The sequence below is a fragment of the Oncorhynchus tshawytscha genome, linkage group LG11 (assembly GCF_018296145.1).
Source record: "Oncorhynchus tshawytscha isolate Ot180627B linkage group LG11, Otsh_v2.0, whole genome shotgun sequence".
Classification (NCBI taxonomy): domain Eukaryota; kingdom Metazoa; phylum Chordata; class Actinopteri; order Salmoniformes; family Salmonidae; genus Oncorhynchus; species Oncorhynchus tshawytscha.
The window spans coordinates 39,944,770-39,972,244 of NC_056439.1; the positions used below are offsets into that span (position 1 = coordinate 39,944,770).

The window sequence follows — 27,475 nt, forward strand, 5'->3', positions numbered from 1 at the left end:
TAACTTTAAGCATCAGCTGTAGGGAGCAGCTTATCGATGGCTGTGTACAGGTACAGTGAATCTGTAAATAGCCCACCCAACTACCTCATCCCCATATTATTATTTATCTTCTTGCTCTTTTGCACCCCAGTATATATCTACTTGCACATCATCTTCTGCACATCAATCACTCCAGTGTTAATGCTAAATTGTAATTATTTCGCCTCTGGCCTATTTATGCCCACCTCCCTAATCTTCTACATTTGCACACATTGTAGATAGATTTTTCTATTGTGTAATTGACTGTACGTTTTGTTTATTTGTAACTCTGTTGTTTTTGTACACTGCTTTGCTTTATCTTTGCCAGGTCGCAGTTGTAAATGAGAACTTGTTCTCAACTGGCCTACCTGGTTAAATAAAGGTGAAATAAAAATCAATTAATAAAAAAGGGGTCAAAAAGGTCTCATAAACTGTCTCCTGGACATTTCCTGTGACCTCCACTGGCCAATCAGAGCCAGTGATCTTGCCTGGATGGCCAGAGGCCAGACTTCAGTGGGCCAAACCATGGATCCCGAACTCCACTCCCCCGGACCTCAGCCACCCGAACCATGGCCTGTTCACCACAGAAGGTGGAGACCGTACAGGTGCATCAAAGCTGGGACCGAGAGATAAACAGCTTCCATCTACAGGCCATCAGACTATTAAACAGCTACCACTAGCCGGCCTCCGCCCAGTACCCTGCCCTGAACCTCAGTCACTGTTATTAGCCAGCTACCACCCGGTACTCTACCCGGCACCTTAGAGATTGTTGCCCTATGTGCAGTCATTGAACACTGGTCACTTTATTAATGTTTCCATACTGTTTTACCCACTTCATATGTAGTCATGGCTCATCCTATATAACTACTGCTGTGCACCTTTTCTATTCATATACTGTCTATTCAGAACTTAATTATAATATTTTATATATAAATAATCTGACATTGCTCGTTCTAATATTTCTGAATTTTTTGGGATTGTGTGTATATTGTTTTTTATTGCTAGTTATTACTGCACTGTTGGAGCTACAAACACAAGCATGTTTGTTAACCCTGTCCTAAAGCATAGAGAACATCCCAACAGTCTGCACAAAAAACTTCTTTGTTGTCTTTCAGGAATAAATAGCCTACACCCCTGGTTGAGAATGGATGCGGTTGCTGACAATTTTGCAATGATGGGAAGCATTATTGGATAACTTTTAAACATCGTTGGAATGGATGCCGCTGCGCTCACTTCCTTCACCTTTGGAGGAATCGTTGTCTCATCCGTTTGTGCGATCTTTCTCCTGGCCCTCATGCTCTTGTCATGCCGCGGCAGGAACCAAGAGGTGATAGGAGCGGGCCGTGCGGTGCTGATAACGGGCTGTGACAGCGGATTCGGTCATCAACTGGCCCGCAGGCTGGATGCTCAGGGGTTTGTGGTCTTCGCCGGTTGTCTGTTTCCCAACGGAGACGGTGCCCAAACTCTGCACAGAGAGAGCTCCAGCAATATGAACATTCTCAAGCTAGACGTCACTAAAGATGAAGATGTGACACAGGCAAGGACTGTGGTCCAATCGAACCTGCCAGAGAAAGGTGAGCTTTGTTACAAGTAGGTTACTTAACATAACAATTACGGACTGTTAACGCAAAAAAATGATCAAATCAAATGTATTTATATGATCCAATTTCCTTCTCAAAAGAAACTCTTAAGACTAAGCAGGGGTAGGCAACTACAGTATATTCAGCCATGGGCCAATTTTTGTCGGAGCGGATAGTCGGGCAGAACATAGCCCAACTGTACACTGCAAATTGAGCACGACTAAACCCAATAAGAATTTTTTTTTTTTTTTTTTTTTTTTTTAAGAATCATGTCATACATCATCACGTCTCTTTTTATTTGTGGGAGTACTTTGGAACAGATGTCATAAATTCTTGGTGATTTTAGCCTCTTTAAAACAAATGTTTTTACTTAAAAGAAATTCATTGGGGGCTGCTTTTGGCTTGTGGGACACCTGTTGCTGACCCATGACTAAGTCTATTCAGAGGTTAATGTTCCTGCCCTTCACAAGTCCCTTTTCCCCCAGGGCTTTATTAATGATGCATTGACTGTTATTAACACGAAGAGTGAACCTTTTCCTTCTCAAAAGCATCTGTTGTCAACTAAAACATAAAATGTGCAACCTGGGCTCAGTGCGATTTGTAGGATTTTGTGCATACCTCGATTTAGCATGTTATATTACATTTCTTTAGGTAACATTATGAATTGAATAGCGGTCATACAATATCATACGAATTAGAGGACTTATACTGTCACTCAAACTCGCTACCTTTTGGATTGCAGGAATTAAGGTTAGGGTAGAGCTGGGTGACACGGACAAAAATCCATATCCCGATATGTTGACCTATTTTATTTTTTTTGATGATGAATCAGCGATAAATCATTTTTGTGGGATGTGTTAGATAGAGCCTGACGATAATATGGACAAAAAGTCATGTGAAAAATGTAACTATTTTGATGGACAGTTACTTTGCAGGGCTCTAGAATATGTTTTTCCAGTGCCAAGTAAGACAATGGAGATGGTAGCCTATATATGATTCAAAGAGTAGTGATTTCATCAAACCTATCCAGGGAATGCATGATTGAAATTGTGATGTGAAACCTGTAAAGAATTATCCAGAATTATCAGATTTTTTGGGGGGGCTCTTCAGAGAATTTGCAGACACCCAATATTATTTCATCTCCTGAGGTAGTGGAAAATCAAAACACTTAGCTAGTTTGCTGACTCTAAATCTGATACTGTTGCTATATAGCCATGTAGGTTAATATATTAAGATTAATCAATCAGTAAATGTAGGCTAATGGCCTACAAAAACTTTTCAGCACAAGGCTCCTTGAGGAAGGCCTAGTCACTGTGAATCGTGCGCTCATCTCCGCTCCGCGGGCGTATCAAAACCATTTTACAGCCTGCTCCAGATATGTTTAAGATGTACTATGCAGAAATCACTCCGCCATTTCCTGGTTGCTAAAATAGTAGTTCTAAACCACTGCGAAATAGCTTTTCCATAACCAAAAATATTGTACTTTCAGCTGTTTTAAGCTGGTGTGGAAAACTGAAAGTAAAAGATGCAAAAACATAGAAAGCATAGAAATAGAGAACGCACACAGAGCATATCTACCGCTTCTTAGACTTGCTTTCAATAAGAATGACAGCTCTATGTGGATTTGGTCAGGTTTAAAGTAACTGAACCATTAGTATATATTTTATTTAACTAGGCTTGTCAGTTAATTAAGAACATTCTTATTTACAGTGACGGCCTAGGTACAGTGGTTTAACTGCCTTCTTCAGGGGTAGAACGACAGATTTTTACCTTGTCAGCTCGGTGATTTGATCTAGCAACCTTTCGGTGACTCACCCAACGCTCTAACCACTAGGCTACCTGCCACCCCAAAAACTGTATATACAGTTTCAATCATCTTGGAGGTGCTCAGAAATATGTATAGTATGCTTCATATGGCTCTGACGCCAGGCTGTATTGTGAGACACTTATGACAAAACTGATTTAACAGGTTTTACACACATTGTTAATGTAAGTTGTTTTTTTGTTTTTTTTGAAGGGCTTTGGGCAGTTGTGAACAATGCTGGCATCTTAGACTGGTCAGAGACAGAGTGGAACACCATTGATGATTATCGCAATATGGCTGAGGTCAATTTATTTGGCAGCATCAGGACCTCCATAGCTTTCCTCCCGTTGGTTCGTGCCTCAAAAGGTAAGTTTAATCATTATTTTACCATCACCATTTCATAATGGTGATCACAGTTCTTGATTTATCACATTCAATGTTCATTTTACTCCACAGTGTTCTAAAATGTGTAATGTTCATTGATTTCCGTAGGACGGATGGTGTACGTCTCAAGCATCTTTGCCTTCTTCAACTGTCTGACCATGGGGGCCTACAGTATGTCAAAGAGAGGACTGGAGGCGTTTGCCGACTGCCTGCGGGTAGAGATGGACTGTTTTGGAGTAAAGGTAAAGACAACTCTTGGTAATCATAATTACTGTGTGTGTTTGTCTTTTTAATACTCTGTAGATTTGTTTACATTGATTGTAATCAACACCTTCCCCTTAAAATGTCAATCTGTGATTGCTATATCCATTTATGGACATTTAAGTTAATGATATACAGTATAACCATTTATTCTTGAAGAATATAACATATAGATGCCTCATGAGCGTAGTTCAACTGTGGTACCCCATCAGAATCCAAAATATAAGCTTGTTTCACTTCTTTGTTGGTTAACAATGTAATTGTAAACAAACACTATAGCTTCAAAACACAATTAAATCTATAACTTTGATACAGCTCTGTCCATAGCTCTGTTTATGAATTTGAGAAAGGTTACATTTCTCCAGCCCCATCCCCCAGGTCTTCACCAAAACACTGGTGGTGTGACTGCTTATTGTTTGAACTTCAGAGTGCCCCTTTAACATTGTGGTGATGATCTCAGGTGAGCATCATCCAGCCAGGTAACTTTGGTCCTGCTACCAGCATCCTGAGGCGGAGAACAGGGACAGAAATCTGGGAGAAACTGGACGAGGAGCGTCAACAGATGTTCAACAGACAGTATGTGGACCTGGCTAATAACTACCACATGTCTACATGTATGACTGGCAACCAGGACAGCAGCCTGGTCATAGACGCTATGGTGGAAGCCCTCACAGCAGACAGACCTAAACGCAGATATCTGTTGGTCTCTAAGCTGGATATGTTGTTCTTCTATGCCTTTCCCTATCTGCCGACGTGCATCACTGATGCAGTTTTCTACCTCAGTCCCATGTACAACAAAAGAAAAGCAATGCTTTATTCCAAATAGAGAATATCTGTATTATGCTGGAATGACAGTAGAGAAAGTGTATGGCTTTGTGTTATGTTGTAATGTGCAATATTTTTACATCGCGCTTCTCACTTATTCTGTGTTGCAAACTTGCATGTGTCCCAAATTCTCTGGGAAATGTATGCATTCCTTCCCACCAACAATACATTCGGGAAGAATAGAAGATGTTCAGGATGTTACTAAGAGGATTCAATGGCATGTTACTGTGTCTTGCAGCTGCTTGCCTCACTCATAACCACAAAATTACATATTTACCTGATTTGTTTTATATTAATAGTTAGGAATTGATACATAACAAATAGGAGGATATTTCTGTCCTGTTAGTGTCTGTGTTTTTATGGTCTCCCCTCTAAATTTCCTGCAGCTAATCTGGGCGTATGGTCACCAGAGATGGCTTGAGCTGACAATTTAGTTAGACTGCCTTACATAGACAAGATGTGGTGGATCTAACCGAGATGGAGATAGCCAGGAGGAGTTTAGAACAATTCCTCATTGTCTCTAAATCATCTAAGCCAGGGCGGGGTAAAGACAACAACCCACGTGCAGATAACGGCAGGATGAACCCAGAGTGGTTTGATGCTCCTTGGTCTGCATGAGGGGGGTTGAACCAACCATGACAGAGCATTGTTAGTGTCAGCTATATATAGTACTCTGCATTTGTGTAAAGGTTAGGTTACTCGGTCCAACACAAGGGTGGAGGGTCGACCAGCCTAATTATTGTAATAATTAATCGATATTTAATAAAGATGATTGTTTGAAGAAATGACCAAATCTCTCTCAGTACTACATTTCCACAACAGTATACAGAACCTACACTACATGACCAAAAGTATGGGGACACCTGCTCTTCAAACATCTCATTCTAAAATCATAGGCATTAATATGGAGTTGGTCCCCCCCCTTTGCTGCTATAACAGCCTCCACTCTTCTGGGAAGGCTTTCCACTAGATGTTGGAACATTGCTGCGGGGACTTGCTTCCATTCAGCCACATCATGTCTGTGTGCTCAATTTTAAACACCTGTCAGCAATGGGTGTGGCTGAAAATCCACTATTTTAAAGTGTCGTCCACATACTTTTGTAGATATTGTGTATGTGGTTGTTTTATTCAAGAAGTGGTATGCAACGTTCTTTATACCAGTTTGTATTTCTCCGTTTTTTACTATAATACTTTAAACACAACACAATGCTTTATGCAATAAACTTGTCAAGAATACAACCTCAACTCTAAGTACATTATCACTACAGAATCCATAGGCTTTCAAATTGATGTGCATAGTAACAGTTTCCCCTCTATTGGTGTTAACTACCTTTCTCTTGGTGCAGGAAACTGCAGTTTATGGGGAAGACCCTTTATCTCTATGCTAATTCTTGCAAATGGAGTGTTAGGGTTGTTTGAAAAGTTTCCCTTTGCTCAAAGGGGCCCTAAATCCTTCCTTATGCTTCGGTTGGGCTGGCGCCTTGCCGAACTCAAGAAATCTGTTATTAATAACTAAGATGTTTGGTGCAGTATTTCTCAAGTGAAAAAGTGTGCATGAAAACAAGTCTATTGTTAAATGACAACAAATACTTAATTGAATAATCCCTACTGCTGACAAATGACTGACAGGGCATAGACTTAGTGGCTATTTCAGCCACCTTTCCAACAAATCAGTTTGTAAAATGTCTGCCCTGCTAGAGCTGACCCGGTCAACTGTAAGTGCTGTTATTGTGAAGTTGAGACGTTTAGTAGCATCAACAGCTCAGCCGCGAAGTGGTAGGCCACACAAGCTCACAGAACGAGACCGGCGAGGACTGACGTTTCCAAATCATCTGCAACACTCACTACCGAGTTCCAAACTGCCTCTGGAAGCAACGTCAGCACAATAACTGTTTGTCAGGAGCTTCATGAAATAGGTTTCCATGGCCGAGCAGCCGCACACAAGCCTAAGATCACCATGTGCAATGCCAAGCGGTGGCTGGAGTGGTGTAAAACTTGCCCCCATTGGACTCTGTAGCAGTGGAAACGTGTTCCCTGGAGTGATGAATCACGCTTCACCATCTGGCAGTCCGATGGACTAATCTAGGTTTGGAGGATGCCAGGAGAATGCTACATGCCCCAATGCATAGTGCCAACTGTAAAGTTTGGTGGAGGAGGAGTAATGGTTTGTGGCTGTTTTTCATGGTTTGGGCTAGGCACCTTAGTTCCAGTGAAGCGAAGTCTTAACGCTACAGAATACAATGCCATTCTAGTCGATTCTGTGCAGCCAACTTTGTGGCAACAGTTTGGGGAAGGCCCTTTCCCGTGCACATATCGAGGTCCATACAGAAATAGTTTGTCGAGATCAGTGTGGAAGAACTTGACTGGCCTGCACAGAGCTCTGACCTCACCTTTGGGATGAATTGGAACACCAACTGCGAGCCAGGCCTAATCGCCCAACATCAGTGCCCAACCTCACTAATGCCCTTGTGGCTGAATGGAAGCAAGTCCCTTCAGCAATGTCCCAACATCTAGTGGAAAGCCTTCCCAGAAGAGTGGACCAACTTCATATTAATGCCCATGATTTTGGAATGAGATGTTTGATGAGCATATGTCCACATACTTTTGGCCATGTAGTGTTTGTGACGTAGTAGCAATTTTTCAGAAGGTCTGAATGTGTCTTTGTAGTGATATTGGACATGGGGAAGTGATCGGAGTACTGTAATTATGATTACATGGTGTCTACATGGTTGGAAAAAGTTAGTGTATCATCATTAGGGTTTTAGTAGAGGTTTAGGGCCACTACAGGGGGTGTCTGTGACACAAATACAGTGGACATTGTCCTACCAGCAGTCACTTCGTTATTGTTCATTCGCTCCAATTCTACCGCTAATGTTGTACAACTGATTTATGGATGCCACTTTTTAACCTTTTCTTCCACTGCATCTAAAGCCTTGTTTGTACCTGGTGCTAACATGCATCCGTATTATGATTGCAAATTGTTTGACAGATATTCTTTCAAAATAATATATATTTATTTTAAGACACATATTGATGCTATAAGTCAATGGTGTCACCTGTCAACTGTTTTAGAGGGCGGAATAATGATGATTTAAATGGTTTCACTGTCCAGAGCAGACTACACTTGTAAGATATACAGATACAATGTGAGTTTGACTACCTCTGGAGGTGGTCAGGAAGATGTGTATTTTAATGTATACACCCGTCTAAAAATGTGGGCACAATCACAATTTGGACAAGATCAGGACAAAGAGAGCATGTTAGAACCAAGTATAAACAGGGCTAGTGCCTTTTTAATACTACTCAACACAAACACAAACACTTTTGTTTCTGCAGTCTTTACTGCAGTCTTTACTTTCCATCCTATAATTTTTCACAAACCAAAACCTATGTTGTTGAAATGTGCCCTTTCCCTGAAAAGCTCATAAATAACCATGGTAGTTGAATCACAAACAGGATGTTAATAGAATAAAGAGGAAGGTCTGAATGTGTCTTTGTAGTGATATTGGACATGGGGAAGTGATCGGAGTACTGTAATTATGATTAAAACAGTATACTGTATGCTAAGGCTGTAATGATATGAATGGCACAGGGGTCAATTAGGGATTTATTAGGGATGTATTCCTTCCTTTCACCCAATAAGATCACACCCTGCTTCTGTCTGGTATTTTTGTTGGAAAGGCTCCCTCTGGCACCAAGTTACTTTTAAAGGAAAATATTGGTATATTCAAATCATCCCATGGAAATGTTAGTGAGAGCTTATTTGTATTTTCCGTGCGAGATTATATCTGTCCTAGGCAAATACATTTCTTTTGGAGACCTGAAATGCAGTATTTGTATTGTGTTAGGTTGCATCCAGTTACATGTTTTAGTAATTCTTTGCTAGATTTTGACAAAAGAGCATATCATGCTGTGAAATTGGCATTGATAAACACAGAGGAGTAATTCAACATTTCACAATACAAAATATGCAAAAGAATGTAATTCTTGTAAAAACCATATTATTTCATTAAAGAAATAATACATGAGGCCATTTATTTTAATTTCTCTCCTTTTCTATGTCAGCTATAGCAGCGCTACTGATTTCTGCATGTCGCACCATCAAAGACGCTCACCACTTCCTCACCAGGCTGACGCGCTGGCTGCTTTAGGTGGAAATGCCTTTTTTCGACAATGGACCTAACCCCTGGCTACTACAATGTGGAGATGCACATTGGATGACCAGAGATGACCAGAGATTCAGGATGACCAGAGATTCACAGCCTTTACATCACCGTTTGGATTTTATGAATGCAACCATATTCCATAGGGGTTATGTAACAGTCTGTAACATTCATGAGGATGATGCTAAACATCGTCGGAGATCAGAACTTTCTTAGCCTGCTGTGTTACCATGATGATGTCTTGGTCTATGCGCCCACTGAAGACCTGGGTTTTGCAGGGACTGGAAATGGTCTTTGAACGTCTTAAGGCCCACAACTTCAAGCTCAACCTGAAAAGATGTCACTTTTGATGTTGTTGGGGCATATCATTTTTTTAAATTATTTAACCTTTTATTTAACTAGGCAAGTCTGTTAAGAACAAATTATTGTCGTCAGTGCGGATGGTGTAGCTACAGATCCTGAGAAAAGTGAAGGCCATTGCAGGTGTGACGGAAGTTGACCTGATGGAAGACGAAACTGACATCCCCTCTCAGAATATACTAAGGTTGTTCCCCTGGATGGTGGTGTATTACCAACAGTTAATTGAAGGATGCTTGACCATCGCAAAACTTCTCTTTTAGATGACAACTGGGCACAAGGCTCCACACTGCAAGAGACGCTCACCTGTCAAGAAGATGGCGGCAGCTGCCTGGACAACAGAGTGCAAGCAGGTCTTCCTCCAGCTAAAGCAAGCCTTGCTGGACAAGATCTTGTTGGCCCACCCCAACTTCGACAAATCCTTCCTCTCTGTGGAGGCATCCAGCAATGGTCTAGATGCTGTACTTTAGCCTTCACAAGCAAGTCACTCATGATAGCCAGTTTCATCATAACGCTTGATGTTTTTTGTGACTGCACTTGAAGAAACTTAGTTCTTGAAATGTTCAACATTGTTTGACCTTTGTCTTAAAGTAATGATGGAATGTCATTTCTCTTGAGCTATTTTTGCCATAAAATGTACTTTTGCCAAACAGGGCTATCTTCTGTATAACCCCCTACCTTGTCACAACACAACTGATTGGCTCAAATGCATTAAAAAGGAAAGAAATTCCACAAATGAACTTTTAACAAGGCACACCTGTTAATTAGAATGCATTCCAGGTGACTACCTCATGAAGCTGGTTGAGAGAATGCCAAGAGTGTGAAAAGCTGTCTTAAGGTTGGCTACTTTGAAGAATCTTAAATGTAAAATATATTTGGATTTGTTTAACACTTTTTTGGTTACTACATGATTCCATATGTGTTATTTCATAGTTTTGATGTCTTCACTATTATTAATGAATGTAGAAAATAGTACAAATAAAGAAAAACCCTTGAATGAGTACAATCCTGACAAAAACTAAGGTTAAAGCTTGTGAGCAGAGACTGGTTGCCAAGCTGGCACCGTATGAGTTTGACATCAAGTACTGTACATCCCTGGTCTGAAAAATTTGACTAGTTTCAGAAAACTAGGTGCATGTTGCACGTCACTACTTCACAAGAGAGGCATTTGAACGTAAACTTTTTTTTTAAATCGAAATCCGTTTTTTGGCAGAAATGCCTTCTGGAACGTGATCTTTCATGTCCCTAAAAACTAACTTGTATGCCATATGTAAATACAAATACAATTGTTAAATTATGAGCCTAGTTGGTTTACCCACAGAAAAAAACAGGAACCTTCCCACTAGCCATGATTGGCTGAGATAATAGATGGGCTGGACATGCCGAGAGATGAGTTCAGATTGGTCTGCCATGTGGCATGCTTCTGTCTATAACATGAGCTGGTCAGTATGTGTAGGCAATCCTTTCTAATGCAGCTTTTGTGAAAGATTTCACGTAGTAGAACTGCAAAAGTGTTGCTCTCCACTTTCTGGAGGACCGAGTTTTGAAATCAGTGGAATGCTGGTGGAATTAGAGTATGATAGCTAAGGAGATGGAGAAAATTCTGGCGTTTGATTGCAACTATGCAGAGCGAGTTGAAAAGAAAACACACAGAAGGCTGATATAATCCAGAGACAAATGTTTTATACATCTGCAACCATAGCATCCGTGACAGAGAGGGAGAAGCATCCATTCATTTATAAAGGTAAGATATTCTAGCTAACTACATTTTCAGATAGGCAAAATTAGAAATGTATAATAAGTAATTTTCATTTCAAGTTAAAGCATACTGTTACCTAGCTAGCTAATGTTACATGTATGATCTTTGTAGTAATATTATACGCATCTCAGAGCCATTTGCATTGCTAGTTATAGTCTAATGTTAGCTAGCTAGCTACCTCCCAGATTTGTTTATGTTATGGATCCCCATTAGCTGCTGCTTTGGCAGCAGCTATTCTTCCTGGGGTCCTGCAAAATTAAGGCAGTTTATACAATTTTAAAAACATTACAATACCTTCACAGATTTCACAACACACTGTGTGCCCTAAGGCCCCTAATCCATCACTACCACATATCTACAGTACTAAATCCATGTGTGTGTATAGTGCATATGTCATCGTGTGTGTGTGTGTGTGTGTGTGTGTGTGTGTGTGTGTGTGTCATGCAGGGTAGTAATGTTTTGAGTTGGGATTATGCTTCATTATTTAGCTAACTAGCTAGCTACATGTCTAAACAAAAGACTCCACTATGCAAGTAACCATTTCACCACACCTTCTGTATCCTGTTCATGTGAGAAATTAACAGATTTTATTTGATAGACTGTAGTATGTGTCTACCAGAGATGGTAACGTGAAGAACAACATGACCTTCACCAAAGTCAAAATAGGATATAACGTTAGGCCAACGAGACAGTGTCCATGTTCTAAAATTCTCTGGTAAAATGCCCGGCTTTTGTCTGTAATTAGAGTAGCAATGAGCATTCAATTGGATTAATACAGCAAATACTATAGGTAAATTATGTAGATACAGTAGCAAACAAATACTCACACTGTACACAGAATATAAATCACTACTTGATTTCCTGACTAACCATGCTATCATCACCCATAGTAATTGGAGGCCATCTCTACCTACTCCCATGTTCACATGGTAAACGACGAGACATTCTTGTTGGATTTGTTGGATCCGTCGGTGGACTTGTGTGCTGGGATATAGAGGTCAGAGGTCATGCGTGAGGAGCGTCCAGATGGGTAGATGTACTTCCTGCCCATGCACCACAGGTCCTCCAGGATCTTCCTGAAGTGGCTCCTGAACTTGACCCCGATGAAGGCATACAGGATGGGGTTGAGGCAGCAGTGGAGGTAGGCCAGGCTCCTGGTGATGGTGAAGGTGGTAAGGATAATCTTCTCTACCTCACACTCCCTCTGCTGGAACAGCGCCACCGTGTGGTAGAGTAGCACCACATTGTAGGGCAGGTGGCACACGATGAAGACCAACACCACGGCTAATACCACACGAACCGCCTGAAGAGAAGATGGGAAACTTAATTGACCCAATAAGAGACATTTACTTGGACACAAATATATTCTTATAATTAAACATTCCAATTCTATGACTGGAATTTTGGTGGATATTTAAACCTTGTGTCTCTGGGTGCTTTGGGCCCTCAGTAGGGTCCATAGGATGCTGGCATAGCAGAGGACCATGGCCAGGAGGGGCAGGAAGAACCCCATGGCCACCTGCAGGCTAGGCACCAGCACCTTCATCAGCCGGGCGGTCCTGTTACTTTGGAACTGCTCCTGACACACGGTTATAGTCCCTTCCAGCAAGATGGTCTCCTCAACCCGCTCATTGTAGATGACTGTGGGGACGGACAGGGCTATGGCCAGAGCCCAGATGGCTGTACAGATTAGGCGGCTATAGATCAGGTTCTTGGACCGGAGACCGAAGGAGCGCCTGGCCTGGACGATGGAGATGTAACGGTCTCCACTGATGCAGGCCAGCAGGAGCATGCCACTGTACAGGTTGATGCTGTAGGCTCCTCTCAAAGCCTTATAAATTCAAATAATGAAGAAAATGAAGAAAAACATTATTGTCCATGCAATGTGGAAAGGAACAAATGTTGAACTTTAGAACCTGTATTGGGAACTTCATTAGGAACTGTGAGAACTCCCTACCTTGCAGGCCACTGAGCCCATGCTCCAGTCATGCTGCTCATTGTAAATTATGAGAGGTAGGGCCACGATGAAGAGCAGGTCTGCCACCGCCACGTTCAGAAGGTACACGTCCGTCATGGTCTTGGCTTTCTTGTAGAAGGCATATGTGACTATCACCAATGCATTGCCACAGAAACCGAATGCACAGATGAAGGAATGGAAGTAGGTCTGTATGACTATCTCCATATCACGGTTGGGATTCAGGTTACAGATATATTCGTTATCATCTGGATAATCATTAGTGTCGTTTTCTGTGATGTCATAATCATATGCATCTGTGAATGTCTCATTCATGTTTTATCACCTGTGGAGAAGACATATTTTGCTGTAGAAAATTGTAGTCTTCTATAATGATTTAGTCATTCAATTACTCTTTAATGTTGTACAATCAAGTCCATGACAAAAAAGAAGAGATAAACATCACAGTATTTGTGAACTAGCCTGTAGCTACAATGTGACATTTCTTATTTTACACATACTGTAGAGCGCTGCAACTTGGACTCTGGGATAGATGTAACATAGTAAATGTCTATGTAAATCTGTCTCCCTCCATTTAGTATGATATGTTACATTTCGTATGGTATGTATACATTTGTGGATGTCCATCATCCAATTTGTACATTATGTTAAGAATTTGCAATATATACACTACAGGTCAAAAGTTTTAGAACACCTACTCATTCAAGGGTTTTTCTTTATTTTACTATTTTCTACATTGTAGAATAATAGTGAAGACATCACAACTATGAAATAACACATATGGAATCATATAATAACCAAAGAAGTGTTCATCAAATCAAAATATATTTTATATTTGAGATTCTTCAAATAGCTACCCTTTGCCTCGATGACAGCTTTTCACACTAATGCCATTCTCTCAACCAGCCTCCCCTGGAACGCTTTTTCCAACAGTCTTGAAGGAGTTCCCACAAATGCTGAGCACTTGTTGGCTGCTTTTCCTTCAATCTGCGGTTCGACTCATCACAAACTATCTCAATTTGGTTGTGTTTGTGGAGGATTGTGGAGGCCAGGTCATCTGATGCAGCACTCCATCACTCTCCTTCTTGGTAAAATTGCCCTTACACAGCCTGGAGGTGTGTTGGGTCATTGTCCTGTTTAAAAACAAATGATAGTCCCACTAAGCCCAAACCAGATGGGATGGTGTATTACTGCAGAATGCTGTGGTAGCCATGCTGGTTAAGTGTGCCTTGAATTCTAAATAAATCACAGACACTAACCAGCAAAGCACCCCCACGCCATAACACCTCCTCCTCCATGCTTTACAGTAGGAAATACACATGCGGAGATCATGTGTATTTCCCATTTGGACTCCAGACCAAAGGACAGATTTCCACCGGTCTAATGTCCATTGCTCGTGTTTATTGGCCCAAGCAAGTCTTCTTCTTATTGGTGTCCTTTAGTAATGGTTTCTTTGCAGCAATTCGACCATAAAGGCCTGATTCACACAGTCTCCTCTGAACAGTTTATGTTGATGTATCTGTTACTTGAACTCTGTGGAGCATTTATTTGGGCTGCAATTTCTGAGGCTGGTAACTCTAATGAACTTATCCTGTGCAGCAGAGGTAACTCTGGGTCTTCCAGTCATGTGGCGGTCCTCATGAGAGCCAGTTTCATGATAGTGCTTGATGGTTTTTGCGACTGCACTTGAAACTTTCAAAGTTCTTGAAATTTTCCGCATTGACTTACATTTGTGTCTTAAAGTAATGATGGACTGTCATTTCTCTTTGCTTATTTGAGCTTTTCTTGCCATGAAATGGACTTTTACCAAATAGGGCTATTGTCTGTACCCCCCTACCTTGTCATATATAAAATGTTTAACACTTTTTTGGTTACTACATGATTCCATATGTGTTATTTCATAGTTTCGATGTTTTCACTATTATTCTACATTGTAGAAAATAGTAAAAATAAAGAAAAACCCTTGAATGAGTAGGTGTTCTAAAACTTTTGACCGGTAATGTATATTTTCTGAATTCCACTTTGTTGTGGCCAGGGGCCACACACACACATCCTAAAATTGCATTTGGACCCCCACCCCACAGTTTATCATTGCATTGTGATACAAAAAGCGGCATCGGTGTGCTTTAGTACCAGAGCGGTCAGGCTGTTTGGCGGTTTCAGCCGAGTGGATTTAGGACCGCAGGGACACCACTTTGTTTTGTCCGGTTTCAACAGAAGTAAATGAACTTGGCTCGTTTTCGCCAGTTGGATAACGCCAAATGTTGGCTAATTGCCAAAAGTTGGCTAACTCAATTGCCCAATTCACAGTCAGTGATCACAGCCCCAATCACAGTCAATGTAACATTATTGATTTGTCAGTTTCCCTAGCTAATTCCCTACTTTTCACACTGACACGGTATAAACAGCTCTACAGCCTTCACTGTCATGTCTTAGCAGGATCAAATGGTGACAGGTGTCCCAGCCGGGTCAGACAGCCAGGGAAGACCAGTCTTCGGAGCGGAGGTGAATTTTGAAGTATATTATCACAATCAGTGAATGGATACAAAGTTCCATCTTGAGTTGATAGGTAGGTTACAGTCTGGGATCTGGGAATAATGGTCATTTCAATTATTGAACCATTGATTCTATTCTTGGATAATGTATAAATGTACACCAGGATCAGATGGTGACAGGGGTCTCAGCAGGGTCAGGGAAGCAGGGATGACCCGTCTGTGATGGCTTTGAGGTAAATTTTTGCAGATGTTGCATCTTTATTCTCTCTGCGCAGCAAACACTGGACAAGCCAGGAGCTTTAAAGATTGAAACTATTTTAAAACCGTGTGACAAACCTCAAGTTGATTTCCAAACTGTATCAAGGGTTGACAGAGGCTTTTACCGATGACACAAACAAAATGTGAGGAAGAGCTGGGAGACACTACTGATGATGATGATGAATGGATACAGATATGTTTGAATAACCAATCCATGTATCATCTCAGACATAAATTACTTTAGTTCAAGACCATCCTTAGAAACTGAACACCATGCACTCAGATATGTAATTCCTCTACTGGAGGTATAAAAGACAAAAGGGGATATATTTCAATGTTATTGCATATGTTATGCTCTGGTGAATGCTGAGCGAATTCTGGCAAAGAGTGTTATTTTATCTTAGCATGTCTACAGATTCTCCCTCCCTGTTTTTGTTTGCTTGGAAATGTTGATACTGGAGACTGTTATCAGAAGAAACAGTGTAACCTAGCATTTACAGTATAGCGGGTATGAAATGCATTGCAATTAATTGGAATGTTTGTTATCCTTCCACAATGTCAAAATGGATGGCAGAAATGTAAAGTTATGTGTCACTAGATTTGATTTATTACAAGGGTATACTGTGCAAATTTCATAAGGTCTGGATGCCTTATAGCATTCCATATATGTGGACACCTGCTCGTCGAACATCTCCAAAATCATGGACATTAATATGGAGTTGGTCCCCCCTTTGCTGCTTTAACAGCCTCCACTCTTTTTGGAAGGCTTTCCACTAGATGTTGGAACATTGCTGCGGGGACTTGCTTCCATTCAGCCATAAGAACATTTGTGAGGTCGGGCACTGATGTTGGGTGATTAGGCCTGGATTGCAGTCGGCGTTCCAATTCATCTCAAAGGTGCTCGATGGGGTTGAGGTTAGGGCTCTGTGCAGGCCAGTCAAGTTCTTCCACACTACTCTCAACAAACAATTTCTGTATGGACTATGTTTTGTGCACGGGGGCATTGTCATACTTCAATCTATAAGTATATTTTTTTTGTCTCTTTATCTTTTGTGGTCTAGTACTATCTTTTTGTTAGCTAGGGCCATCTACTTTAACTGCTGCCTGTCTTCCCAGTGGCCTACTGGCAGTGTGAACTGCTGACTGTGCATAATTTGCCGATAGTTATTGACACATCAACCAGGAATGTGGGGGTGGGGACAAATTAGCAATTAGTACAGGGAAGTGTGCTCTCCACCTGTGCTAGGCTATTAGCAATTAGAGTTAGTTCTTCAGTCTCCCCTAGTTTCTCAGCAGCATCTGTAAGTGTCGGTCATGTCAGTGGCGGTTTTGTCTTAACTAAGACCGTAGCCGAAACAAAGACGGTTTGAGTTATTCTGAAGAGTTCGAGGAAGGAAAGAGAGGAAGGCTCCACACCACTCTCTCACCTGAGTATTTTGCCTAGTTATTTACAGATTATCAAATTTTGCTCTTTTGTAGCTTTGTCAACTATGTGTTTTCTATACCTTCGCACCTCTCCCTGTAGGCTTTACACAAGCTCCCCACCCCTTGGCTGCAATCCTTCTAATTTAGTGTACCCTGCGCGCACAACCCAAGTGGAATTCCGAGTCTCAGGCAGCATTTGGAACTGCTGATCTGTGGTCAAGAACGCCGAGTTCATCTCAGCCTATGCTACTGTCGTGTCTTTGGCTATGCCGGATTAAGTGATATGACATGCTATTCTATAAATTCCTTTCTTTGTAATTAATATTACCTGATTGAGCTAATCATGTAAATATAATTAACTACAAAGTCGGGGCACCACAAAATAATATTTATAGAGCTGTTATCTTCGGAATAAACTCTTAGACCTAGTAATATTTTACATCAATAGCAGTCAATATTAATCGTCCCCTTATTTCAGTCTCATCTGAAAGTTGTAAATTCTTGGTTGTCTTCACAAACCCTGGCTAACAAGTTGAATCAGCAATACAAAATTGTTTAATTATTTATTTACTAAATACCTAACGAATTACATATACACAGAATTAATCCTATCTTGATTACAAATTACGTCATAAAGGAAAACGTCCCTAGCGGACGGAACAGATATGACAGCTGGTTACACAAAAGAAAAGGGGGCTGGGTTCGAGCGGGAAGACGGAGGAACAAAGGGAGAAGCGATGTCTCTATCGTAAATACAGTATTTTATGCATTCTAAATTACCGCCTATTTGGAAAAGGAAAATGCAATAAATATTTACTCTGAGCTGCGCTTCGGTAGGTTGGTGGTAGATGGAAGGCCGTGTTGCCCAACCGAGTCCTTTGAAGAATGTGGGGGTAAAATGGATACGTTGTAGTAACATTGCTGTGTGGTAGACGGGATACTCTGTCTGTGCTTTCCTTGCCCACGTTTGCAGCTGCTGTTGCTAACTCAAAGGCTAGGAGGTATCACTTCTGTAGTGAATAAGAGTTCAAAGTTCATACCTTTCGCAACCAAAGCTCATGCTGAGGTTGGCTTCGTTCTGTAGTTATTATCTGAACCATTCTGACATCGGACCGTCGTCCTCACATCCTCGGAACAGATAACATGTTTGTACATTTAACATATGGACTGGCGTCCTCACATCCTCGGAACAGGAGGTTACATTTTCGTCAAGGCTTTATATAGTGGAGCGAGAAGGGTGTGTTTGAAAAGTTTTATAACCCATGTCTCTTCACAGGGGCGGGCCACTGATTAAGCAGAGCACTAACCTTATGAAAACCCAAATCTCTCATTTGGAGGCTAAAATTACATTTAATCTTTTCACCAATAATTTTATAGTCAACAATTTAAATTAAACAACAATTCCATGTGAATCCGATAACTACAATGTGCAGACTTTCCACTGTAGAGTTTGTCATCCTATCAAATCAAATCAAATCTAATTTTATTTGTCACATGCAGATGTTAATGCGAGTGTAGCGAAATGCTTGTGCTTCTAGTTCCGACAATGCAGTAATATCGAACAAGTAATCTAACTAACAATTCCAAAAAACTACTGTCTTATACACAGTGTAAGGGGATAAAGAATATGTACATAAGGATATATGAATGAGTGATGGTACAGAGCAGCATAGGCAAGATACAGTAGATGATATCGAGTACAGTATATACATATGAGATGAGTATGTAAACCAAGTGGCATAGTTAAAGTGGCTAGTGATACATGTATTACATAAGGATGCAGTCGATGATATAGAGTACAGTATATACGTATGCATATGAGATGAATAATGTAGGGTAAGTAACATTATATAAGGTAGCATTGTTTAAAGTGGCTAGTGATATATTTACATCATTTCCCATCAATTCCCATTATTAAAGTGGCTGGAGTTGAGTCAGTGTCATTGACAGTGTGTTGGCAGCAGCCACTCAATGTTAGTGGTGGCTGTTTAACAGTCTGATGGCCTTGAGATAGAAGCTGTTTTTCAGTCTCTCGGTCCCAGCTTTGATGCACCTGTACTGACCTCGCCTTCTGGATGACAGCGGGGTGAACAGGCAGTGGCTCGGGTGGTTGATGTCCTTGATGATCTTTATGGCCTTCCTGTAGCATCGGGTGGTGTAGGTGTCCTGGAGTGCAGGTAGTTTGCCCCCGGTGATGCGTTGTGCAGACCTCACTACCCTCTGGAGAGCCTTACGGTTGAGGGCGGTGCAGTTGCCATACCAGGCGGTGATACAGCCCGCCAGGATGCTCTCGATTGTGCATCTGTAGAAGTTTGTGAGTGCTTTTGGTGACAAGCCAAATTTCTTCAGCCTCCTGAAGTTGAAGAGGCGCTGCTGCGCCTTCTTCACGATGCTGTCTGTGTGAGTGGACCAATTCAGTTTGTCTGTGATGTGTATGCCGAGGAACTTAAAACTTGCTACCCTCTCCACTACTGTTCCATCGATGTGGATGGGGGGGGTGTTCCCTCTGCTGTTTTCTGAAGTCCACAATCATCTCCTTAGTTTTGTTGACGTTGAGTGTGAGGTTATTTTCCTGACACCACACTCCGAGGGCCCTCACCTCCTCCCTGTAGGCCGTCTCGTCGTTGTTGGTAATCAAGCCTACCACTGTTGTGTCGTCCGCAAATTTGATGATTGAGTTGGAGGCGTGCGTGGCCACGCAGTCGTGGGTGAACAGGGAGTACAGGAGAGGGCTCAGAACGCACCCTTGTGGGGCCCCAGTGTTGAGGATCAGCGGGGAGGAGATGTTGTTGCCTACCCTCACCACCTGGGGGCGGCCCGTCAGGAAGTCCAGTACCCAGTTGCACAGGGCGGGGTCGAGACCCAGGGTCTCGAGCTTGATGACGAGCTTGGAGGGTACTATGGTGTTGAATGCCGAGCTGTAGTCGATGAACATCGACATCATTGATGAGAATGTCTCAGATGACAACCGAACTGACATATTCATTAAGTACCACCGCATATGTTCAATTAGTCGGATTATCAGAATATAGTTCATTTTCCCAAACCTTCTGATGTTCCCAGAATCTCTATGTTAACCAAAGGATTTTCAAATGTCACATCAGTAGGGTAGAGAGAAGAAAAAGGGGGGAGAAGTATTTATGACTGTCATAAACATACGCCCAGACCAACGTCATGACACTGCTCTTCAGTCCCTTAACTTTTTGCCCTGACAGAGACATGGATCACCCTAGAGAACACTGCTACTCCAGCTACTCTTTCTTCTTTCTTCCCTCCTACCTCTCTGTGAACGACTTTGTCCACCACTGGAAATAACGGTTGACTACAAGACCATGGTGCTTACCGCGCTCCAGCAGGTATATTTCACTGGTCATCCCCGAAGCCAACACCTCCTTTGGCCGCCTTTCCTTCAAGTTCTCTGCTGCCAATGACTGGAACGAATTGCAAAAATTACTGAAGCTGGAGTCTTATTAACCTACAAAGCATTACATGGGCTTGCTCCTACCTATCTTTCTGATTTGGTCCTGCCATATATACCTACACATATGCTACGGTCACAAGACGCAGGCCTCCTAATTGTCCCTAGAATTTCTAAGCAAACAGCTGGAGGCAGGGCTTTCTCCTATAGAGCTCCATTTTTATGGAATGGTCTGCCTACCCATGTGAGAGACGCAGACTCAGTCTCATCCTTTAAGTCTTTATTGAAGACTCATCTCTTCAGTAGGTCCTATGATTGAGTGTAGTCTGGCCCAGGAGTGTGAAGGTGAACGGAAAGGCACTGGAGCAACGAATCGCCCTTGCTGTCTCTGCCTGGCCGGTTCCCCTCTTTCCACTGGGATTCTCTGCCTCTAACCCTATTACAGGGGCTGAGTCACTGGCTTACTGGTGCTCTTCCATGCCTTCCCTAGGAGGGGTGCGTCACTTGAGTGGGTTGAGTCACTGACGTGGTCTTCCTGTCTGGGTTGGTGCCCCCCCTTGGGTTGTGCCATAGCGGAGATCTTTGTGGGCTATACTCGGCCTTGTCTCAAGATGGTAAGTTGGTGGTTGAAGATATCCCTCTAGTGGTGTGGGGACTGTGCTTTGGCAAAGTGGGTGGGGTTATATCCTGCCTGTTTGACCCTGTCCGGGGGTATCATTAGATGGGGCCACAGTGTCTCCTGACCCCTCCTGTCTCAGCCTCCAGTATTTATGCTGCAGTAGTTTGTGTCGGGGGGCTAGGGTCTGTTATATCTGGAGTATTTCTCCTGTCTTATCCGGTGTCCTGTGTGAATTTAAGTATGCTCTCTCTAATTCTCTCTAATTCTCTCTTTCTCTCTTTCTTTCTTTCTCTCTCTAAGGAGGACCCGAGCCCTAGGACCATGCCTTAAGACTACCTGGCATGATGACTCCTTGTTGTCCCCAGTCCACCTGGCCGTGCTGCTGCTCCAGTTTCAACTGTTCTGCCTGCAGCTATGGAACTCTGACCTGTTCACTGTAATTACTATTATTTGACCATGCTGGTCATTTATGAACATTTGAACATCTTGGCCAAGTTCTGTTATAATTTCTACCCGGCACAGCCAGAAGAGGACTGGCCATCCCTCAGCCTGGTTCCTCTCTGGGTTTGTTCCTAGGTTAAGGCCTTTCTAGGGAGTTTTTCCTAGCCACCATGCCTCTACACCTGCATTGCTTACTGTTTGGGGTTTTAGGCTGGGTTTCTGTACAGCACTTTGATATATCAGCTGATGTAAGAAGGGCTTTATAAATAAATTTGATTTGATAATAGATACTCAGACACATTGTACAGGGCATCTGACTAAAACGGGTCAAAGTGGCGCTAGTGGAGCCTGCTGGTCATAATCAAAGATAAGCACATTGAGAATCAGCTCACAGACTGTTATCAGGAGTCAACACTAATACTACTATGGTTTCACTTCTGTTTGATAAGAATTTTAAAAATTACTGAAAAGAGTTTGAGAGTAAAAAACATTGAACTACATACACCATATTACACAGTTGAAGTCGGAAGTGTACATATACTTAGGTTGGAGTCATTAAATCTCGTTTTTCAACGACTCCACACATTTCTTGTTAACAGACTATTGTTTTGGCAAGTCGATTAGGACATCTACTTTGTGCATCACACAAGTCATTTTTCCAACAATTGTTTACAAACATATTTTTCCCTTATAATTCACAGTATCACAATTCCAGTTGGTCAGAAGTTTACGTACACTAAGTTGACTGTGCCTTTAATAAACAGCTTGAAAAATTCCAGAAAATGATGTCATGACTTTAGAAGCTTCTGATTCTAAAACTTCTAAATGACATAATTTGAGTCAATTGGAGGTGTACCTGTGGATGTATTTCAAGGTGTACCTTCAAACTCAGTGCCTCATTGCTTGACATCATGGGAAAATCAAAAGAAATCAGCCAAGACTTCAGAAAAAAAATGTAGCCCTCCACAAGTCTGGTTCATCCTTGGGAGCAATTTCCAAATGCCTGAAGGTACCATGTTCATCTGTACAAACAGTGGTACGCAAGTATAAACACCATGGCACCACGCAGCCGGAAGGAGACGCGTTCTGTCTCCTAGAGATGAACGTACTTTGATGCGAAAAGTGCAAATCAATACCAGAACAACAGCACAAAAGTATCTAAATCCACATTAAAACAAGACCTATATCGACATAACCTGAAAGGCTGCTCAGCAAGGAAGAAGCCACTGCTCCAAAACTGCCATAAAAAAGCCAGACTACGGTTTACAACTGCTCTGCTCATGGGGACAAAGATCTTACCTTTTGGAGAAATGCCCTCTGGTCTGATGAAACAAAAATAGAATTGTTTGGCCACAATGACCATCGTTATGTTCAGAGGAAAAAGGGGGAGGCTTGCAAGGGTGCTTTGCAGCAGGAGGGACTGGTGCACTTCACAAAATAGATGGCATTATGAGGTGGGAAAATGATGTGGATATATTGAAGCAACTTCTCAAGACATTAGTCAGGAAGTTAAAGCTTGGTCACAAATGGGTCTTCTAAATGGACAATGACCCCACGCATACTTCCAAATTTGTGGCAAAATGGCTTAAGGACAACAAATTCAAGGTATTGGAGTGGCCATCACAAAGCCCTGACCTCAATCCTATAGAAAATGTGTGGGCAGAACTGAAAAAGCAAGGGTGTGCAAGGAGGCCTATAAACCTGACTCAGTTACACCAGCTCTGTCAGAAGGAATGGGCCAAAATTCACCCAACTTATTGTGGGAAGCTTGTGGAAGGGTACCCGCAACGTTTGTCCCAAGATCAACAATTTAAAGGCAATGCTACCAAATACTCATTGAGTGTATGTAAACTTCTGACCCACTGGGAATGTGATTAAATAAATAAAAGCTGAAATAAATCATTCTCTCTACTATTATTCTTACCTTTCACATTCTTAAAATAAAGTGGTGATACTAACTGACCTAAGACAGGGAAGTTTTACTAAATGTCAGGTATTGTGAAAAACTGAGTTTAAATGTATTTTGCTAAGGTGTATGTAAACTTCCGACTTCAACTGTGTACACAGTGGGTTCTGAAATGATTGACACCTTTGATAAAGAAGAGCAAAAATGACTGTATAAAATAAACGATTCAAATACAGAGCTATATTGTAAGCAAAAAAAAATGTAAATTATATTTTTTTTAACTAATCGTTTGCTCAGAGAGAGGGAGAGATTCTCTTGAACATGTAATAGTTATGTCACACATGCAGCTAACAAAAATATATGGGAATTTCTGCTCTACTCAATTACAACCATACTAATTGCAACACTACAGCTAAAATGGAAGTGGCAAGTGGAAGGAGGAAAGTAAGAAACGTGTTTCTCGGCATTAAAGACCAAAATTGTGATGAATAAAAAAGTATATATGGGGGATTGGAAATGATGCAAAATATTACATTGATGGAATCTACAATCAATCTGCACTATTAAAGCTGATCTACCCCTAAAAAAACAACAAAGGGACAAAATTGACACCCCTGTTTTCAATACCTTTCAATACTTCAACAATAACAGCACTGAGCCTTTCAACTCAAATGTCTTGTGAATTGGAGAACACGTTGGGCCGGTTTTATTTATTTATATTTTTGTACTTTTACCCCTTTTTCTCCCCAATTTCGTGGTATCCAATTGTCTCATCGCTGAAACTCCGTATGGACTCGAGAGAGAGAGAGAGGCAAAGGTCGAGAGCCGTGCGTCCTCCAAAACACAACCCAACCAAGCTGCACTGCTTCTTGACACAATGCCCACTTAACCCGTAAGCCAGCGTCACCAATGTGTCAGAGGAAACATTGTGCACCTGGTGACCGTGTCAATGTGCACTGCGCCCGGCCCTCCACAGGAGTTTCTAGTGTGCAATGGGACAAGGACATCCCTGCCGGCCAAACCCTCCCCTAACCTGGAAGACGCTGGGCAAATAGTGCATCCCCCATGGGTCTCCTGGTTGCGGTCAGCTGCAACAGGGCCTAGACTTGAAGCCAGAATCTCTAGTGGCACTGGGACAGATTCTTTGACCATTGCTCCATACAGAATCCTTTCAGATCCTTGATACCCTTCATCTGCACTTCGGGACTGTCCTCTTCAATTCAAATCATAGGTTTTCAATGGGTTTCAAGTCTGGAGCCTGAGATGGCCAAATGTAGAATTTTGTGGCCAATTAACCATTTCTTTGTGGAGTTTGATGTGCATGGCCAAAGAGCTCTATTTTCATGTCATCTAACCTAAGTACCGGAAATTATTTGATATTGAGATAAAAACGGCTGCATTAGACCTTTAAAGTTTGTTCGATCATATCAGACCACAAGTCCAAGACCACTATGATGACACACCAAATGTGTTTGATGGATTCTTTTTGTCTTCTTCTAATGCCTCTTAGGGGAAAAGTGATCCAAAAGTAACGGAAAGTAATCAAAAAATGACGTTACTGATTACAATTTTGGACAGTTAACTACATAGTAACTGTAGCGGACTACATGTAGGAAATAACCTACTCAACCCTGCTTGAGTTTTGATGTGCCACATTCATTGCCGAACATTTTTATTTTCAGTTGTAACTGAGAACTAGATTATTTCAAATACATTTAGTAAATGATCAGTACATACCTGTAGAAAAGTCGTTGGGAGAACAGGTTGCTGGGATACAAAACAATTGGTGAAGTACTTTCTGGCCAGGTTTTCTCCAAAATAAAGTCCTCCAAGTCAAATCAGACAAAGGCTGGTCAATCCTGTAAACTACGATGCCTAGAAATATGAGCTTGAGTTGAGAGTACTCCTGTTATAGCAACTACAACAACAGGCTACCTGACTCTCTTGGCAGGCTGAAGTTACTGTTTGTTTGTGTGGTGGGGAGGTGGACACAGAGGTTCAGTGTGGTTGGTTGTGTATTTACTGGGAGGTGGAATCCCCACAGCTAACAGCTTCTGCATAGCTTATCTGATCAATGCTTATCTCATCTCTCCTCTTTTGGTCTTGTCTCCTGCACATCTAAATCCCACCTGTGTTCAAAGATACAGAAAGGCTTTCATGTAACACACGCTCTGAAATGAAACAGTACACAGTATGGCATCCCTGGGACATTCCCAGCTTCACATTAAAATCTAACTTTTACAGTTTGAGCACACAACAAGCACTGGTCATGTTTATAATTAGATTACTTGACATTCATGCGAACATGGACCCTAGACCAACACCCTAGGAACAGCATCTGAAAGGATATGATGGGAATAAGCACTATGGCAATAGCATTACTTATACTTATTAAATCCTTTCCAAAAGTGAATAGGGCTGGGATCCATGTGAATGAATTACTGTAATGTATTTGAAACTCGAACTTCCCCAATATGGCCAGCAGGGAGGGCCAACATATCTGAAATGTATGTATGCTTTTACAACTATTGAGACAAGTTTTGCCCAGTGATTAGGCTTTTACGGCACACAATTCCCACTTGACACAGTTTGGATATAACTTTTTAATTTTTTTTATATCGTATAGTATCATATGTCGTACTCGGTCATACAATAGATTAAGACTTGAATGCCAGGCCTCCCGATTGGTGCAGTGGTCTAAGGCACTGCATCGCAGTGCTAGCTGTGCCACTGGAGATCCTGGTTTGAGTCCGGGCTCTGTCGCAGCCGGCCGCGACCGGGATACCCATGGGGCAGCGCACAATTGGCCCAGTGTCATCTGAGTTAGGGGAGGGTTTGGTCGGCACCAATGTTCTTGTCCCATCGCGCACTAGCGACTCCTGTGGCGGGCCAGGCACAATGCACACTGACACGGTCGCCAGGTGTACGGTGTTTCCAAAGACACATTTCGGGTTAAGTGGGAGTTGTGTCAAGAAGCAGTGCGGCTTGGCTTGGTTGTGTTTCGGAGGACGTACAGCTCTCAACCTTCGCCTCTCCCAAGTCCGTATAGGAGTTGCAGCGATGTAACTACCAATTGGATACCATGAAATTGAGAGGAAAAGGGGTAAATATATATAATAAATAAAAAATAAATGAAAAATAAGGAATTGAATTCCATAACTTTTCATACATCTTGGAGGATGTATAGTATTGCACATCTTTATCTTAGACCAGGTTGCTTGCACTAACAACCAAAGATAATTATGGGGAGAGTTTACTTTGGCGGTTAGGGGAACTAAAGACAAATGTTGGTGGTTAGGGGAACTAATGGCAAAGGTTAGGAGAACTAAAACGACAAAAGTCAGGTGAATTTAAGTAGCAGGTTAGGTGAATTGGGTTAATTAAGTGATAATGCCTAAGAAGCTGGTGTTTGGAGGATATTGGCACGGGTGTTGTAGGGCCAACCGTGCCAATATATCCTCCAAACCTCGGCTTTGTGGGAATTATCACTTTTATACAACGGGTTACCAACATATTCAAATAATGACTGACATAATTTCAATAAAATCTTATTCAGGATCAGTGTCCCTTCATGCGACGGTTGAGCTAACGTAGGCTAATGCGATTAGAATTAGGTTGTAAGTAACAAGAACATTTCCCAGGACATAGACATATCTGATATTGGCAGAAAGCTTAAATTCTTGTTAATCGAACTGCACGGTCCAATTTACAGTAGCTATTACAGTGAAAGAACACCATGCTATTGTTTGAGGAGAGTGCGCAATTTTGAACATGAAAGTATTTAATA

At 41.8% G+C, this 27,475-nt stretch overlaps 2 protein-coding genes across 2 annotated transcripts in view; one reads left to right on the forward strand and one right to left on the reverse strand.

Moving 5' to 3' along the window:
* The window catches only part of zgc:113142 (uncharacterized protein LOC503524 homolog), a 46,998-nt gene extending 41,338 nt beyond the window's left edge, over positions 1-5,660 (forward strand). The window contains exons 3-6 of the mRNA XM_024437901.1: positions 1,336-1,592; positions 3,616-3,768; positions 3,895-4,028; positions 4,508-5,660. Of these exons, the coding sequence (XP_024293669.1) occupies positions 1,336-1,592; positions 3,616-3,768; positions 3,895-4,028; positions 4,508-4,873 (910 nt within the window). The 3' untranslated portion in view covers positions 4,874-5,660. The remainder of the gene's footprint in view (positions 1-1,335; positions 1,593-3,615; positions 3,769-3,894; positions 4,029-4,507) is intronic.
* A 5,944-nt stretch (positions 5,661-11,604) lies between these two features.
* Positions 11,605-25,661, reverse strand: LOC112262329 (C-C chemokine receptor type 6). The gene is made up of 4 exons (XM_024438003.2): positions 25,426-25,661; positions 13,109-13,451; positions 12,572-12,982; positions 11,605-12,454 (listed from the first exon to the last, which is right to left on the reverse strand). The coding sequence occupies exons 2-4, from the start codon at positions 13,439-13,441 to the stop codon at positions 12,074-12,076; spliced, it is 1,125 nt and encodes a 374-aa protein (XP_024293771.1). The 5' UTR covers positions 13,442-13,451; positions 25,426-25,661; the 3' UTR covers positions 11,605-12,073.
* Between the last annotated feature and the right edge of the window lie 1,814 nt (positions 25,662-27,475).